General features: G+C 39.0%; 1 protein-coding gene across 2 annotated transcripts in view; it reads right to left on the bottom strand.

Moving 5' to 3' along the window:
• The window catches only part of CEP350 (centrosomal protein 350), a 77,051-nt gene that overhangs the window by 49,007 nt on the left and 8,873 nt on the right, over nt 1-19,171 (bottom strand). The window contains exons 2-11 of one of the 2 annotated variants that reach the window (XM_068951809.1): nt 17,311-17,396; nt 15,594-15,637; nt 14,544-14,658; nt 13,672-13,804; nt 10,374-11,002; nt 9,737-9,847; nt 6,204-6,317; nt 2,923-3,066; nt 1,087-1,739; nt 330-451 (exon numbers count right to left, since the gene is read on the bottom strand). In XM_068951809.1, the coding sequence (XP_068807910.1) occupies nt 330-451; nt 1,087-1,739; nt 2,923-3,066; nt 6,204-6,317; nt 9,737-9,847; nt 10,374-11,002; nt 13,672-13,804; nt 14,544-14,658; nt 15,594-15,637; nt 17,311-17,386 (2,141 nt within the window). In that variant the 5' untranslated portion in view covers nt 17,387-17,396. The remainder of the gene's footprint in view (nt 1-329; nt 452-1,086; nt 1,740-2,922; nt 3,067-6,203; nt 6,318-9,736; nt 9,848-10,373; nt 11,003-13,671; nt 13,805-14,543; nt 14,659-15,593; nt 15,638-17,310; nt 17,397-19,171) is intronic. The other variant, XM_068951810.1, reaches the window with a different exon arrangement.

Here is a 19,171-nt window from a genome sequence, read left to right as displayed (position 1 = left end):
GCAAATCAAGTAAGAAAAACTGAGAGATATATTTACGCGATCAGCTGCTCTTGCCTGCTAGCAAGGGCAGAGGAAATACAGTCTCCCCACATGAAATGCACATCCCTCTGATGTCAGCAAAAGATTAACAGCAACAACCCTTCACTTCATTTATAGACTCATTAAATACCAGTGACCAACGTTTTTATACACTTTCCCGTATCAGCTTCCTCCTTACGGATGAAAAAACATTATAATTGCCATAAAGACAATTACTCTCTGCAGAACATGAACTTAAGAGACTAGGCAGCACTATTTTCACCTCTCTCAAAAGGCCTATAACTGCTCACCTCAATAGTGGCTGTTGAGGCTCTGACAGCGACATGTCACTACTTGAAGATGCACTAGGAGGACGCTCTTGAGCCTTGTTTTCTTTGTCAGATTCCCCAGATGGTTGATAACCAGGTTTGGGCTAGAAATGAAGATAACCAGAAGAATACATTTTCAAAAGTCTGTAGGGGTTTAAGCAGCTTAGGTCTCATTATAACTGAAAAGGTTTAAATGTCTCAACGTAGTATCAATTCTTTCCTACTGCACAAACACTTAAAAACACAAGACAGATATTCAACTTTGCTTGTACATTGAGCTGGTTCAACTGAGCACATCGAAGTGATATTAATCTTCTTTCATATCCAGTTTCTGACCTGCAAACTTATTTAGCTCCGCTGATTCAGTGTGGCCACTGACTGACAGTAACCTCAGTCAAAGCACTTCAGTTCATGGTCTGACTTACATTCACAACTTCTTAAGAGTCAACCACTATAGCTGATTGTTAGTTAATATTCTGAACTCTTCTTCTATTTATAATAACTCTGCTTCTATTTATAATAGAAAGATGATTTCCATTCATCTTTCTGGCAGGCACTGCTGTGCTGAGAAGCAGTCACTAGCAGGAGGTCTGGATCAATGCCACCGTGTCTCGTAAGCAAAAGCTACTTTCACAGCTTGCTTTGTGCCCTTTCTCTGAACTGCTAACTGGACCAGGACAATCCATAACCTTCCTAAACACATGACCTATGCAAACTGCAACACACGAATCAGCTATACCTGTGTTTCCTGCACTGTGGGCAGCTGAGCTGGCTCTTCTAAAAAAGTCCGCTCCAGCAGTAGTTTAGAATACGTTTCCTGTAACCGTTTAGCTGCTGAAGGTTCAGGAGGCGGCACATTCTTGACTTTAGTAAAAGCCTCCTTCTGCTTTCTGTAAAGCTCTTGGAGTCTTTTGTTCTTCTGTTCCGTTGCCTCCTTTTGTGCTTTCTTCTCTTCATTCTGCTTCTTCTTCCTCTCCTCTTGCTGCCTAATAATGTACTGACGAACCTCATCTGTATCATAGTGACGTTTCTTAGAGATCACCTGAGGCTCCTCACTGGCAGCTAGCTTGTCCGGTTTCCTTTTGGTTGGACTGTGGCTCCTGGCATTTTGTGCAGGCAAAACACATTTCTGATTCTGCTTTTCCACATCTTTCTCTTGCTTTGTACTCATGGAATCCAACTGCAAGTCATCAAGAATTCCACGTATTTCCACCGGCAGGAAGTCCTTATTTAAGGAGGTATGATCTTGGTTATCATCTGGACGAGCAGATTCCAGTTTCTTCAGATTATTCTCAGACCGTACTTTACTCCTCGACCTTTCAGAACTTCTTGAAGAGGTTTTACGGGTAACATCCAGCCTAGAATCTGAACCAGTCCTTCCAATATGGCCTGCTAAAACAATGTCAAATATTTCAGGTAAAAATCAAATTTGGAAACTACATGCCATCACTGAAACAGCTGCAAAAATGAGGATGAAAGAGGGGTGAGCTATACAGTAGTGATGAGAAACTGTCGAAAAGATGGCACTCATAACGGAGATGGTGATAAATACAGTTCAAAACCCCCCCAAAACAGTTATACATTTGTTAAAACCTAGCTGCAAATTTACTGCACGTGAAAACTTTACCAGATTAACTCTGCATACAACTTCGCACATCTTTAGACAAATGGCCTCAGAAAGATACTTTCAACTTTTCAACTCAATTGGCACAATATACCCCTCTTTTTCTAATGACTCTGAAATAGACACAACCAAACACAATTCTGTTCTTCAGTACTTTGGGAAACCGCTTTCCTTGGAGCAAAACACCTGCTTAGTCACCTCAACTGCAGTTCTCCAAGATGACATAATCTACGCAGATCTTGCTGTAGATGTGCTTTTGCTTCAAACATGCAACATCATAGCCTCTCTTTTGGCTCAGCTCATAGCCTATCTGCTCTTGTACCAACCTCATCACTTCATCAAGGGCATAAGAAGCACAGCTGCTATCACCACTCCCTACTTGGCCCACCTGAGATTCTGGGTATTTTCTGAAAAGGGCTGGTGAAGGAATCATTAAAGACTTCAGGATGCACATGGATGACGGTATATATCAGGAAGGAACACAGTCCTATAGGGATGCCCAACCATAGCTTATGTATTATATGCAGCACATCTGCAAAATTCACATGGGCTGCAGACCGTTTCCAGCCATTCTTTTCTCCGCTAGCCTCAAGAGGCAAAGTCAGAGTGCAAGCGGTCTACTTTTCTGGTTGCAACCTGTTTCCAATCTTTTCCAGAGCTCCTGAGCACATGCATGTATCATGAGTCAAGTCAAGCGGGCAGGGTAGACTTTCCATCACACCAAAAGAAGTTCCATAATCCATCCAGGCAAAGAGGTTATGCATCATAACTATAAACTTAAGTAACATCCCCTCACCCCCTCCTTCCCCACTCCCCACCCAAAAGTTAAAAATCAGACTTATTTCAACAAGAAAAGGATTACATTCCATCTCAGGAGTCTGCTTAATTTCACAGATATGCAAAGTTACATAACAAATAAAAAAACCCGCGCACCGATAAAGTACACCTTACCAGACTTAGTAGCTCTCTCTCGTCCTGTTCTGTCACTAGATACAGCTCTTCTGTCCTGTTCTATTCGGGGGGCTGGACCCAGTATCTTTTTTACTAGCTTTTGTCCCTCCCGCCAGGAGGATGCACTTATTACATAGTTCCTACCTGCAAAGTAATACATAAATAAAAATCAAGGGCTAGATGGATTTTCCAATGTACCAGAAAGAAAGGTAAGTATGTATTGCAACTGTTAACCACTACTACATCAAAAGGCACCATTTAATGCTGCACAAGTGGTACAGCTGCAATTACACAGAACTGCAGTCACACAATAGCGATGCACCATGAAGATACTCCACAGCTGAATCATACAACTGAGTGCTTCATGCCCACACATAATACAATATAAAAATTCAAAACATCTTGTAGCCCATTAAAGCCCTATAAATTTGGGGGGGGGGGGGGGGGGGAAGAAAAGAAAAGGCTTATATATGCCTAAAACTTATAGGCAAATGTTCCTGTAGGGAGAGGGGAAATATTTATAGAATACTGAAAATAAGCTGTTCATCTCCACTTAAGACAAGAAAATAAGACAAAAAAAAAAATAAAACGATCTAAAACGTGAAAACAGTAAGAACAAATGCAAGTGTGGGGCATTAACAAAAAATTCCTCTTCACATTCAGAGAAGACTAGCCGTGTTTCTAGAAAGAACTTTTAAAAGAGATTCTTAAAGGTAATTTATTTCTCAGATAGGTGTCTCATGAGGAGGTAACAAATACCGCGCTCCAATTGTCCTCAGCAATACTACTTCACTGTCCTCTAACTGGGATTTCTGTACCATAACCGGAAAAAAAGCTGAGATATTACCCTACTAGCCGATACTTAATTCAATAACAGACTGCCTTGCGGATGGCAGAAACCAAATTAAAAAAGGAATTAATATCATTTTATCATCCAACATGTAATTAAATGATGAAAATTGGTACAGTGGCATCTTTACCAAACATCGGTTAGATTAAATACTAAGTTCAACTAACTCACTTTTCTTCCCACTACTTTCCCATACTATTAATCATTTTTTGAAATAATCTTCTTAAAGTGCTCTGGAGAAAAAGTATCTTAAAAAAGTAAAGTATGAATTACCTAGTTCAGATGGGAGTCTTTCCTAGCTGGAAAAATATCTAACACAAATACAAAAATTCCAGTTGATTTCCAACCACTCAATTCCAGTTTCTATTTTTGGCAGCATAGCTTTAAGGGACAAACCCATACACTACAGTATGAACACAACACAGAAGCTAGACAAACAAAAAGGGATTGTAGTCCAGGGCCCTACAACACTTTGAAAACATAGTACCAAAGCAACTTCAAGCGAAATCTAGCACAGCAGACCAAAAGTGCTTTGACCGTCCAGGCCCTCAGTCTTCTCCCCCTCCCCTTTTTCTTAACCAGAAGCAAGGAACGCGTTCAGCAAGAAATCCGTAACCTACTATTTCATCCATCTACTGACAGTACTTTCTGCTTGCACTGTAAGCTATCCAAACATTTTACAAATCTCTCACTTCAGACACGTTACTACAAGCTGCTTTTTCAGAGGGATGCGTTAGCCAAAGGGGTTCTCTAGCCTAACTCACTGTTCTTAATTACTTCTGTGATCCTTCAAAAAGGCAGTGGAAAGACTCATCTTCCATTTCAAGTCAGCCGTTTGAACTAAAACAAGCTAAGGGAGCAGAACATGAGCTGTGGCTATTTATAGGCTTGGCTACATTGAGCAGTTTCTTACTGCTGTGACTGGAGGCGGATGGACCATCACTGACATGCCCCCGAGTCAGTCCTGGTTCTTTTCTTCTAGGGATTTCAGGATATCATTCTCCTCACATTCAGTCCGCTACAGAGACGGTCAGTGCCATTAAAACGTGAAACAGTCTCATTAGGGATTGTCACAAACCTTTAAAAGATAGCTGAGTACAGCTCCTTAAATATTATAAATTGATCAGCATAGGAAGAAGCAAATCCATACACTTAACATTTACTTTGAGTATCAGTTTCAAGTATCAGCAATCATTATCACAACATAATATCTACACACAGCTTCATTACTTACAGCACGTACAAGTGCATATTCACCTTACTCTCAAAAACTCTTTGTAACAATTTATTTTTAAAATGTACCTTTTTTCTTTATAGGCTTTCTTCGTCAAAACAAAACGTTTACCGATTATGGGTCACTGTACATAAGGAGAAACATACAGCCTTTAAAGGTGCAAGAGATGACTACCTTGACATACCTTGCATGTATTCAAAGAAAAAAAAAAACACTCCATAGTGTGATTGCACTCATAACTGCTTACTTCATTTGAAAATTAAAAACAAATATGAAGCAGAGGTGGACGTCTTCCCATTTCTTCCGTTATTCACAACATAAAAGATTAACACAACCGGACAACTAAGAAGCAATGACAGAATTCTATGGTACAGTTAATTTCACTTTCTACGATAAGGCATTACTCTACAGTAACCTACCCACATGATCTCTTTTAAATACTGTAATATTATTTCATACGCAACAGAAATTTCAGACAACAGTGAAAATTAAAAAATAAGGACCGCACAAAGTGCCAGGCAACATGCTTTTTACACATTTCACTAACTGGAAAAGTCGGTCAAGAATTGGCCGAGTCAGAACCAAAGGTGCAGGATGGCAACAACTTTGACACAGCACGTGGAAGAGCACTAGAGCACCTAGTCGGGGAAGAAACGGAAGGAAATTCTGTTCTGTGCTTCCCAAGTGAGAAATCATGAGAACTCAAACAAGGGAACAGCCTTCATTGCAGCCCCTCCTTACAACTCCTGCAACTCAGCAAGACCTGCTGGCTCCATCCCTACCCCTTGCTTAACTGTTGGCATTTTAATCCGTTCCTCCTCTCATCATTATTCACTGAACTATGCGTCAAAACAAAACAGAAGCAGAATCCAGAATAAAGCTGTTACTTTTTGTCTCCGCTGGCCTGACAGATACCTACAGATATCCCACAAGAAATATGCATTCTTAAGCGGTTTCCATAAGCTGCACACAGCAAGTGGGAAAATGGAAAAAAAAAAAAAAAACTTGAGAAATAAAAAACAATCCCCCACACAACACATGACACAATCCACAAAGATACTATAAGAGCTTTTGTGCACATCTGAGAAGAATTCAAAACATTATTATTTTCATTTAATCCTCCCCCATTTCTTCAGACCAAATTCATATCTGAAGCGCAAACAACAGCCTTCCCTCTACAGGAGTAGAGCTCATCACCTTGTCTGGAATCTGGACTTGACGACCGGGTTAGTTTTTGAACTTTCCGCACTGGTTTGGTTGCTTTTTTCTCTTTGTTTCTCTCACTAGGTTTTTCTTTCACTGTTGAATCCTCTGAAAACAAATGAGAACTGTTAAGTGATATCCCATGGGAAAGAGCAAACATATAAAGGCAAGCTTGCTTCAACATTTACCTTGAAAAAGTAGAGTTCGGAAATACAACAAAGCTCACTCACTCTCCCAGATCATATATTGAGATCATTTACCCTCGAGATGAGCATTTTAAAATCCTCTCTGGAGCTTCAAAGCTTACAAATACACCCCATAATAATTTTGGGTGGCATACCTTATCTTTTTTCTAAGACATTATAACATGAACATTTTGAACCTAGTATTGTTTACCCATGCACCAGAACAAAGCAAAGCCACAGACAACAGCCATAATAGAGCTTTACAAAGTTCATTTTCAATTTTAAGAGCAATTCTGCAGTTTGACAGGAACAATTGCTGGTTCTCTTCTACTAAAGACGTTACATTTTCCAATATTAACATTCCCCAAGAACATATAGTTCCTTCACTACTCAAATACACGGGCCGCTGCCTCCACCATTAATGCGTGACAGCACTTTCATTCGTTCCTCCACGCTGCAGTGTGAAAGCGAGAATACCCGTGCGTTCCACTTTCTGCAAAATTTGTCACAGAACGCATCCAGTGAAGCAGAATTATTCTATATCACTTAAGCCCTCTCTTACAACACAATTCGGCTTTAGAGATGCAAGGAACACTTACTAAAGGTGAACCAAAAATCATATTTTACCAAATTGCTCACACACGAGGGCAAACAGAACAAGAAAGGAAATGCGGGATGTAATTTGTCACCAGCCCACCAAGGACCAGAGGCCTCAGTGACTGTTTCCAGAAATCTAGATTGTCTCTTCACCTCTTTCAGTGGTGAACAGTCCCTATAGCCATAAGAACCTGCAAGCTGCCTCACACATTGCTATGCTATGAGTAGTATAGCAATTTTGTTCTAGCAAGGCCAATTCTGAGTATCTTTAAAATACAGTGTTACTGAAAGTCTGGGGGACAAATAACACCCTCCAAACTAATTGCTAAACAAGGTAATATATTCTGCATGGTCTATGCTTACATATAAAAGCCTCAATCCAGAGGAAAAAAAATACTTCCTAAGATATGAGAGATCTTACAGCTTATTTTAGCACTGGGGAGCATGGAACAGTTTTGATACAACTGACTACATACACCCAAAGCTCTACATGCTGTAACTGTAGTTACCACATTACAAGGGGCATGGAATAGGCACATGGCTAAACATGCACACTGCTCATTGCTTTCTGTTGACAGAAGTCCTCTGAAAGGCATGATCTAAATGCCTTTTTAGTTGGACAGCTGCACTGGACACAAGAAACTCTTGAACAAATTTGGATTTCTATACAGAGCTCATGAATAATTCATATTAACTTTGTCAAAACTAAAAAAAAAAAAAGCTAATGTAAATTAGAAATCTTGAGAAACGTGGCATTAAATGCAGGGACTGATGCTGAATAGAGTATTTGCACAACAATTTTACTGAAAAGAAGTGGCTGCCCTTTCTGAACTTCTCTCCGAGTGGTTCCCGAAAAATTCCTCAGTACCTTGACAAGTTGTACAAGCAAAAGAAAAATGAAGTCTAACCATCTCCACCGCAGTCACCAGCAACATACAAAGAAGCCTACAGATAAACCACCACATCACATTTTCCTTTGGCCTTACATGTGTGTTGACCATATGAGAAAAATTACTTTTGCTACGTAATAAGCAACCTCTTAAGTTGCAAAGCTGCAGGTCCTCAGTAGATTTTATTTTCTGTTCCCTTCCTTTTTACTCCCCTGACCTCTTCCCCCTCCCCCCAACTTGGTCAGTCAAAAGCAATTCAACCTTACAGCACTTCACTATAACCAGTCTAGCAAATTAAATAGCACACTTGGGTATCCAACCCTAGATTAGCTAGAGAAAAGAGATGTGAATGACAGTTTTCCAGAGTGAAAAAATGAATAAAGATGGGGTCTTGGGGCTGTAAATCTAAAAACCTAAAGCACGTGTTACAGTCCTGGTCTTCTCGCAGCTTAACCATAAAACAAAGATAAAGCAAATTTTATCGTCTTTGCTTACAGCTTTAAGCATCAAAATACTGTGCCGTTAAATGATCTCATCACCTAAAAAAAACTTTTGTTCTGTGTTCCTGTTTGGAAGCAACAATATTTAATGTATTCCAAAAGGCCACCAAGCAAAGAGGAAGAATACAGTACTAAAATAACAATTTATTTGATACCAGTTTTCTAACTTTTAGCATTCACATATCCTCCTGCACCTTTATGTAGAATAAGCCCAGGAGGTAAAGTTCTGCTCTAAAAATACCACTGCAAAGTTACATAGTCCCCTCTCCCCAACCCCATGCTATCCAAGCCTTACAACACTGAAGGCAAAAGAGCTGAAAAGGAAATAAAATCCAACTTATTTAATAGGTTTCATACATTTCTTTCTGGTCTACCTGTTCTCCTCCTCCTCCTCCTCAGTAAAAGTCACACAATAATAACACCACAGCAGTTATCCTAATTAGCTCTGTAAAACAGAAACCTCACTTTCTCAGAGGACACCAACCCCTCTGAAAGAAAGCTCGATACAATTGAACTTTGTTTTCTAGAACGCAAGGACGACCTCTGAACAAATTCTCGTGTGCAAACCTTTGGAACAGCAAGAATTCCGCCAAGGACCTCAAGGATTTGGATTATTCTGATCTAATAAATGACAGCTCTACAAGTGGGGAGACATTAAGCCAACCCAACGGCATATAATCTCATCTTCTTCGCCCATAGCTGAAGGCATACCCCAATTAGCAATTCCCAGAGATGTTCCACAGCACATGCCCTCCAGCTCCCCTTTAACTACTTATGCGTTCCCAGTTAAAGCACTGCTATACTAACAATTCCCACACTTGTTTCAGGACTGACAGTCTGTTAACACCACGCTGAAGAAAGAAGAATTCAGGCTTCAGCATGCAGTATGCAGCGCACCTACCACTTTAAAGGTGTCAAGATGGCAAAAAAGAACATCAAAATTGTTCCCATGAGATAATATGGGGTCATCAAAATCAAAAGTGGTTTCATTTCACTCTTTTAAACAGCAAATAGTTTTCATGTAAATGTGTACAGAGAAATTACAACATTGAATAAAAAACTGTTTTACTGAAAGCTTTTTTTTTTTAAATTTATGTTTCAAAGAAAAGCCATCCTTTGATTCTTTTCAGTATTTCTTTTCCGTTAAAAATATTTTATGAGAGAATAGGGGAGAAGGATTTTTTCTTCTTTTTAGCATTCAGCCAGTTACTTCTCCTGTGGACAGAGGTACAACATATTTAACACTCATTTCTTCAATTTTTTATTTCCATGACTTTGCGGATTTGTACCAAATAAATTTACCTGCCTCTTAGAGAAAAGTCTGCATGGCTTAATAAATTCAGCTTGTATCTCACCTGTTAACTGGAGAGCTATATCTCTATATAGCTCCTGGCTAATGTGAAATTCTTCCTCATGCCAGACCTTTCCATCTGGAGTGCGAATCCTCGTTTCAGCGGGATTGAAACCTGAAAGTAAACAATTTAAGAGTTTAACATAACTCTGCAAAATGTAAATAAAGCTTTTTTTGGGGTGGAAGGGAATTGTCAAGCAAAAAAAAGGAACTTCTTTAATCTGCAAAAACAAAATAGAAGAAAGCAGTATACCAGTCTCCCAGTAGCTGAAAAATAACAGACTGGATGAAGAAAAGAATTATGAAAAATGCAAAAAGACTTCCAATACACACAATGCTAGTAACCTCCGGCACCATTAAAAAAAAAAACATATCCAAGTAAACACAAATAGTAATATAACGAGATTCCTTTTTATAGCAATTTGTGGGAAAAGAAAGGAAGAATTTCAAAAGAATTTATACTTTTGAAGATTGGCAAGAATTTCTTTTCTTTCTTGCTCATTTCTGTGAGCATACGATCCTATCCACTCCTGTATTGCCCAAATTCAGCTATGAGTCACTTCCACGTTTTGACATATTGCTCAACAAATTGAACTCTGCTCCTTCTCCACGTGTAACAGTCACATCCTGCAACTCCATACCTTTGTATGCTGGAGCAGCAGGTGCAGCTGCCACTTTTCTCACTTTGGGAGTCACTGCACTCTCCGTAGTTGTGATGACTACAGGTTGCTCAGCGTATCCCAAACGCTGCCCTCTGCCACCTAGCTCTTCAGAATGCTCCCACTGCTTTCGAATCCGCTCCTTCAGCTTCTCCAGTTTTGCATCATGCTGCCGCCGTTTCAAAATTTCCAGCCTATGAGCGCTAGAACTACCGGTGGCAGAAGGGGAAGACTCTGCCAGTTGGAACCCTTTGAGTTCAGCGTCCTGGGAAGCGTTACTCACGGGAGTTTTAGTGCTACTCTCATCCCTGGAACCACTAGTTTTTTCTTCTTCCAGTCTTGGAGGTGTTGCAACTTTAAGAAACACCTCATTATTCTGCAAGGCATCAATTGCTGGTCGGTCATTCAAATACCTAACAACAGTCTCATCGGCAGCAGAAGAACACGGGCTTTCAAAATCTCTGCTGTGTAGATCCCGTTCATCTCTGTCATATATCATAGGGCTTGTTATTTCAGTCTTCTCTTCTGCTTCACTGAAGTCCAAACTAGACAGAAGTCGCTTGGCCTCTAGTTGGCTAGAACTTTGATAAGATGGAGAACCATAGGTATCTCTGATGTAAATAAAGGAGGGAAGAAAAAAAAGTCAACGTCAGAAGCAAAATTGTAGGATCGTCCAACCAAGCAATTGCTACCACCCATTAATTAAAAGAGCACCTTCCTATGCCCACTCTCCATTGTAAAGGTAAGTTCTTTCAGAGTTTGAATGCAATCCCTTTAACAGTGCAAATCTGACAACACTGAAAAAGCTTTCTATTCAAAATTTCAAAGTATTTTCTGCACTCCTTTTTCTAATCAGGACTACATATAAAGTTGAACAGCCAAAATTATGGCATGAATAAAACCAGCAAGCAGTAATGTCATCCTTCAATTTAAAAAAAGTTTTAAATAAAAGCAAGTGTACAAACTTACATGAGAAGCATCATAAATATATATTCTCTAAAACAAAGCAATGCACACATGCACGTTTACTCAAGGCCATTCTCATTAGCTGACAAAAAGAAATATTGCACCAAAACACCTTGCCTTATATTTGAGCACTACAACCACTGACAAGTATCGCAATGAATTTAAAGCTTACTGAGAACTTAGAAGTCCAGCAAGCTAAGTACTTCTAAGCATTTTTCCACAACCATCTTCCCTACTCCAATTTTCAGAGCAATAAATATTAACGGCATATGGAAATGTACACTATCAAGCAAGAAAAATACATTTCTGCTAGGACAAATCTCCTCTCATTCACAGTATTTTACATATAAATACGCAGAAACATGACTTGTAACCCTTAATTGAGCACATTAAGTATTGGCAAGACAAATAAACTGAGTAGTTAAGAAAGCCTACAGCTGCTTCTCTGGAAAGCAGGGAGAAATCTGGAGGAGAGGGAGAGGGCAAGGGCTTGCTGTAATTTCCATTTGGGAAAGATGATGTAAGGAGGAGAACCAAGGGCACGCAGAACTGCCGCTGCTCTAAAAGAAAAGAACGAACTCAGGAAGGTTAAAATAAAATGAAACAAAACCTGAGAATTTTGCCTTGCTAAAGAAGGTAGCAAACTTCTTGTTTTCTTTAGCCAATGCCTGTAAAGATGCAACTAGAGTGGACTCACGCTATACAGGCTGTCAGGACAAAAACATATTTAACATTTTTACTGATGATGGACTGGAGACGTGAGAATTCTCCCTCTAAGCTACTGGGCTTAATTCTACTGGGCAAGTACGCTTACAGAACTCACTTCAGCCACGTCACAATACTGTAACTGTGAAATTGTCTACCTCTTTTTCCCTAGGGGCACGCGTTTGATAATGATCACACCACATGACAATCAACACCATAAAAGTCGAGTGGTTGTTTGTTTTGTTTTCTTAGGCACACTTTCGTTAAGTACCTACTTACTACAAGCCATTGTCACAGGAGGAGTAGTAACACATTAATGTCACAACTCTGCTGTTAATCCTCAACTTAATCATCCCAATTCCACAAAGTCTTCATACTGTAATAAAACTGTTCTTTTCAATAAAATGGCATCAGGCTATCTGCTCCCATTTTCTTCCTTTCCTGGAAGTCTGCTAAAGTCACTAAATGTCTTTAGAACAAATAATTGATGTATTTAAATTATTCCAAATAGGGTACACAACAGAGCTGTTCAATTAACAGAACAGCCCCAAGTTTACACGACTGAGCCAAATCAGCCTCACATGCAGCAAGGAAGGAGAAGAACCTTAGAGCTGACACGAGAAGTAAAAACGAGATCAAAACTTGAAGTATGCACACATTTCATTTTTACGTTGAATGAGATGCTAGGATAACTGAATTTTTAAAAGAGATGTAGTGGAATTAAAAAATACCACTGTCTCAACTCCACTCTAATCAGTCAGCAGTAATTTGACTTTATTGGGAGCACATTTCTAGCAAAATGTTATGTGTATGTTAGAATCCATCCAAAAACCATTACCAACCCAACCAAGCTATTCATCAGGGATAAAGCCTGTGTGAAAAACATATACTGGTGCTAAAATACAAGGAGGGAGGAACTTACGGTAGAAGTCCTCTATGCTCTGATATCACAGCAAGTTATCTTTTTCTTTTTTAAAGCTGTGGGGCCATCTTGTTTTCCCTACTGTATTCAACATAGGCTAAGAAAAATAGACCCTCTGTGTTTCCCTTCATTCCTCACCCCCACCATCTTCTACAGCCTGCATGATTCTCTGCCACTTTTTCCTCCTTGATCCAGCTGTTCTTATCCCTTTGATGACCTAGTTTTTGGGCTTCTCGCATACAAACACGCATAATGAAAACTGAATGTATCTTTAGTAGTAGATGCTCTTGCTCTACACCGCCTTATGGTAATACGTTTCGGAACTCGTGCTGAAGAACAGATCAAACAAAGCTGAAAAAAGCATGAGGAAAAACATTCTTCTCAGTCGTTGCTACTGAAGCTAAACACCTAAGGAATCCACCAGCCCACCGAGGCCACAGCCATGTCAATTTGATGATGCAGCCCCTTTACACACACTCGACTTCAAACTCATATTCACTGAACAAAAAATAAATTTATAACATTTTTAAAAAGGAAGACATTTTTGTCCAACACCACACGCTGCCTATGTGGGTAGGTGAGGGGATGGAGCAAATTAGCTTTTGAGGAGTTGTCAACAACCTTGGTATTAGCTTAATTCTGGTCTTAGCATATTTTTCTTTAATAGTCAGTTCTCCCAGCACTAACCTGTATGAAGCTAACGGCTCACGAAATTCCACACGGTTACTTTTCTTCACATTGCTTTCAAGAGTGGTTGCTCGAAGAGGGCTGCGTGAGGACTTCTCCTTGCTTGATTTATTTTGGCTGGAGGACCGGGAAGCTGAAGCAGAAACCAAAGAATCTGCTGCAGACTTACCTCCCCAGGAAGAGAGGGCTCTTGGGGCTGAACCATCAAGAAAGCAGTTGTTCTTGGGTTCAACCAACGCTCAAAAACGGCACAGAAAGTATTACCTCCCTTTTTCAATAAGCTGATTCAAGACACTAGGAGTAAGGTAGTAAATGCTTGAAACAATGGTAATATTTATAAAGAGACAGTAACGCTTCAACCTTAATCAGAAGTAATTAAACCTAAGCAAGTTGATTATGTTGCCACTAGAGGTCAATCCGTTTTTGTCCAATGCCAAGCTACTAGAGTCCTCTAAAAGTTAGCATTAAAATTTCTTATAAGCAAATGCTTTTCTAAAATGAAATTATGAACACAGACTTAGCGTTCTCTCAGGGTGTAACAGGTGACAAATATTAGAAAATATAAACAGTTACTCCAGTGTAACATAAGCACATACAGCTGTTAGCCCAAATGCCACAAAAACAAGGTATCAGAGCAGTTTAAACAGTGGTCATTCAAAAAATCTGGCAAGCCCTTTCACTGCCTCTAGCCAGAAGACTATTTAGTACATGTTTTTTCCCAAGCTAAGGGAAGGAAAAAATGAGTTCCTCCTGGACCTTCATGAATAAAGATCATTAGAGGAGACAACTTGGGGTGTTCCCTCAGGCACAGGGCTTCCCAGAAAGCAGTGGCTTTACCCTGCCTTACATTCTATATCTTAAATAACACATACCCTTACGGCTTATTTTCCTGCTAGCGCTAGCACAGGGCTTCTTGGTATCCATGACAGAATCAAATACGGCTGTGCTGGTGGGAACTATTTCCAATTTGTTCTCTATATGACGTAGCTAGAAAGCAAAGATAATAAAAATTAAAATACTGTTTGTAATTTTTAAGCTAAAGGTTTTTTTTTTTTAATATGGTAAGATTTTCCTCATTTTCATAAAGAAAGAAAGTGCAGGCGAAAACAACTTCTGAACGCTGTTGTTGCAAAACAGTCTCATGACCAGAAACTTCATCAGATTAAAAAGATTAGTTAAAAAAGATTACCTACATTAGGTTTTGCTGCATAGCTGTGTTTCCATAAGCAGGCTGTTGTGAAGAAATGAATAATAACACGCCATTCAGAGTCCTAATGCTTGACCTCAATGAAATATTAACTCCACTTGGAATAAATTCTATAATACTCTTCTCATAATGGAGCATGATACAGTCTTCCATGTGTAAAACCCCACACTGATACTCAGCTATTCAAGCAAGAGGGACAAAGCTACAGGAAAACGTCAAATTCCTCAAAAAACAAGCAGCTTGGCTTCACTGAAGCCAATCTTTAGAAAACACAGTAGAGTATCTTAAGCATCTAACAAGTTCTCACAGAAAGACAGCAAATCCATTGCTCAAAGTAACATGCAAGATTATGAAACACACTGGTATAGACAGTTTCTGATTGTTTTAGGTAAGCAAGGGAGATTTGTTTTTTCAGAAAAAATGAGAACTCAGCACTTTCTTAAACAGAAGTTTAGGTGGTAATACACTCAAGTCTTTGCAGGTATTACTATACTCAAGACTAAGCTTACTGTGGCAACAAGTTAATCAACTGTATGTAGAAGAATACAAACATCTAAACATCCAACGTCCAGGTACTCCAACGATTTGCCTATTTTCCACTCACCTAAAAGCGAACCACTGAGCAAAACAATACCTTGGTTCAAACAGTTACATACAATACCTGAAGGGGGGAAGGGAGGAAGGGAGAAAAAAAAAGAGAGAAAAGAGTACTTACAGCAGCCTTAGTCTGAGAAAAAGTAGCCCATGCTGCAGTTAGATCTTAGAATAGAAACACAGGAATAAGTTTCTCATTAGTATGTGGAAAATTAAAGAAAAAATTGCTTCAAAACAATGTGCAATGGCTCATTAATCACATTTTTTTAATGACTCGATTCCAGCCTGTATCTCTCCTCTGTAAGAGGCTATCAGTCACAATTCATTTCAACAGAGCAATAAAATATTAAATATCAAATGTAATGAGGTCATTAAGTTAGGTTGAGTGCGTTATTACACTTGAAACCAAATCTGCCCCATATCTACAAGAAGTCTAGAAGATAACAGAAAGCTGGTTATCTACCCCAACACAAATATCTTACATTTTTCAATTATACTAAAACTTTGACTACTGCTATTTTTTATTTTCTTCTTCAGTAAACTGAGCAATGAACACATGGTCAGTAGAAGACACTACTCAAATGCCAAGCTTCGAGTATGAGAACTTTGAATACTGTTTTTGAACTGTCCACATCACAAACAAAATAGAAGCAACATATGCAAAGGGCAAGCAGGAGGCACTAATCAACTTCAGCCTTTTAATCTAAACAGAGAACATGAGCTCTATGCACAATCTAGTTCAGCAGTATGCTGTAGTATTTTCCTTTAAAAATACCTACCCAGGGCTCCCCTATTCTTAAAAAAAAAAAAAAAAAAAAGTTTACAATCACAATATCCAAAACATTAATGTGGATCAGAGCCACGGAGAGTAATAGTACTAGACCATTTAAAAAAAAAAAAGAAGTATTTTCCTTGTAGTAGAAAAGTTACTAATTTAATTTCATGTAAGATAAAACAACGCAAAGAAAGAGTAGGGATAAGGAAGTAACACAGAAACAACTTTGCCGTGTCTTTGAGCGATGGTACTTGAACAAAGCACGTACAAAACACCTCAGTTTTGTAAGTTACATAATTTGAAGAGAAATTTGAAAAGAAAATGGAAGTATCATGGGAGACAATCAGGAACAATGTGCTTTTAGAGGTAAAATATGCACCTATTATACATTTCTACTTTTAACATAGCTTCTGGTGTCAGGTTTTGTCATAGCAGAGATCATATACCTGATCTTGAACCACAGACTGTTAGCCCGTGACTCAACTGCTCTACAGACTAGAGCTTTCTTCCTCTCAAGGATGTACTACACTTCTTTTCTTTTCTTTCCTAAATTAGAGAGTAATCATGGCGGTAAAAAGCTTACAGGCTTCCTCCGTCTCAGGGAGACAAAAAACGCTGTCAATCATCGTAATGGTCATGCACTGTTGCTATTCAAGGATCTTTAGCTCCTGACCACTTCGGAGTTGAGCTAGAGTCAGAAGTAACTGCCTCTCAGACACTTCTTTCAAGAGGCTTCGGTTCCCAGTTTCTCTTCCTGTACTGTTCCTCCAAGCCATTTGGGGGGGGGGGGGGGGAAGAAAAAAGAAAAAAAGAAAATCTGTCCCTGTGCCATCTTGGCAATCATATCATAGACTGGTAATTTCTAATGCAGATCAGCAAATACTCTGCAGATCAGAGTATGAAACTGCCATCCCTGCACAAAGGAATCCATATAACATATGGTCTTCGCTTCCAATCTAAGGCAGAAAACTTCACCTGTAAAATTCCAAAAAAGTTTCAAAGAACTCATAATAAAAAAAAAAAATCTGTTAACACAAAGCAATAAAACAGACCAAATCATTACCTCTGGTAGAATCCTTGTTTTGGTTATGCCTCGAATTTTGTAAAGGCACCTCATTTGACTTGTTGCTCCACATCATGTCAGTTTATCTACACATAAACAAAAAATATTCACATAGGAATCAAAGAAGTACAAAGTAAGAGCAAATCTACCTCATGCTGAAGATAGCATAACCTTGAGCACTGTGAAGAATTTTCACTTTCACGTGATGATTTCAAACTGCCATCATGAAAAAAATCAGAAAATCAGCACCAAATCACAAGTGGTTACAGCTTGCAGCTGTTCAGAAACCACATAATGCTGTAGATAAATAAGGTTTTGCTTTTGGTCTTTTTTTTATTTCGTTACAAAAAAGAGCGAATTTGATAAAAGGAAACCCAAAGGTCATGCAAAGTGGAACCTTAGCAGTAAGTATTCTGGTGAGTCTGAAGAGAAAATGACTCCACTGAAATACTGTACACGCAGGGGAAACAGACAGTGCCACATAGCTGGAACCTATAAAGGTTTGAAGAAAATATCTAATCCCGCCAGCCACAGATGAAAAACTGACATGGCACTTGCCACCTATCTCTGCTAAAGGATAAAGCAGAAGAGAACCGCACACTAACACAAGCAGAAAGACCCAAGCTGCAGTTGTTCTCTTGTCAATGTCAAAAGTAAGACTCCCAGTGAATTTTTTTTTTTAAAGTGTGAATTGCTCTGAGTAACAAACCAGGCATCCACTATCACCAAAGGAGTTTTTGATAAAGGAGGGAAAAAGCTACTCAGTCAAGAAGGATAACTTTTTAAAGAAAAAAGCAGGTAACTTATGTGAATGGTTATTTCTCACTATTTTTGTTGTAGAAGATGGTTTGTCACCGTAAGTAAAGGTAATCTACTTTAAAGGAGTGCAACATAAGAAGAAAGTAATCTTAAGCACATGGCTTAAGAAATTTAAGAGGAGTTCACACAGTCAACAAGAACTTCGATTAGTCAGTGCTGTTGGAACCCTCCCAGCCAAGGGTCTCCTATCTGGTGCGCATGCTTATTTAGCTGTCTTGACAACAGACTGAGGACATTTCTATTACAGAAAGCACAAATTAAGTGACCACAGAATGACTAATACTTACAATGGAAGTTCTGGGTTTCTAGAAGGGTCATAAGAGTGTTTTTTCTATTCTTTCTCTCACGCAATCCCAGATACCATTTTTCTTGTTTTAAGAAGCCTAGAATTTCTGAAAATCTCTCCCTTTCACTTCCCTACATAGTCTGCCACGTAAAAGAGTATTCAAATTCAAAGGTCATTCTTCCCATAAAAGGTGACTCAAAGTCTCATGAAACTAACACTCTGTACTATTCACTGAGGCAATAAAAAATATATTGCCTATATGTTTTGTTGGAAGGATTTTATCATACGTTGTTTTAAGGACATTCACAATGATCAACAGTGAAGCTTGATCCTCGCTTTCAGACACATAGCTCATATTTACAGCAGTAAGTTATCCCACAGAATTAACCTGATACTCTAAGAGAGACTATTAATTAAAGAAAAACAGGTCTTCACAAGACCTTTAGCTCTGCCTTTCTTAAAAGAATCATACAAAAATAGACATATCCAAATGAATGCTCCGGTGACTGAAAAAAGATGTGTTGGTCTATGTATGTAGCTACAGAAACACACGCGTGCACATACATTAAAAGTCTACAACAGTGCAGACATTCTAGAAAGAAGGTCTGGGGTTTATTTTATTTTAACTTTTTTTTTAAAGTATTCAGAGTTATGGGTAATGAACCAGTGGAAGTTACAGAATTCTGCTTCCAGAAGAGGTGTCACAGAGCTCATTCATGCAGAACTGCAGCTTTTGGTCTCGCCTCATTCATGCTG

The sequence above is a fragment of the Struthio camelus genome, chromosome 8, assembly GCF_040807025.1.
Source record: "Struthio camelus isolate bStrCam1 chromosome 8, bStrCam1.hap1, whole genome shotgun sequence".
In the NCBI taxonomy this organism is placed as follows: Eukaryota; Metazoa; Chordata; class Aves; order Struthioniformes; family Struthionidae; genus Struthio; species Struthio camelus.
The sequence above is the reverse complement of the archived record's forward strand: the minus strand, read 5'-3'. Positions and strand labels throughout refer to the sequence as shown.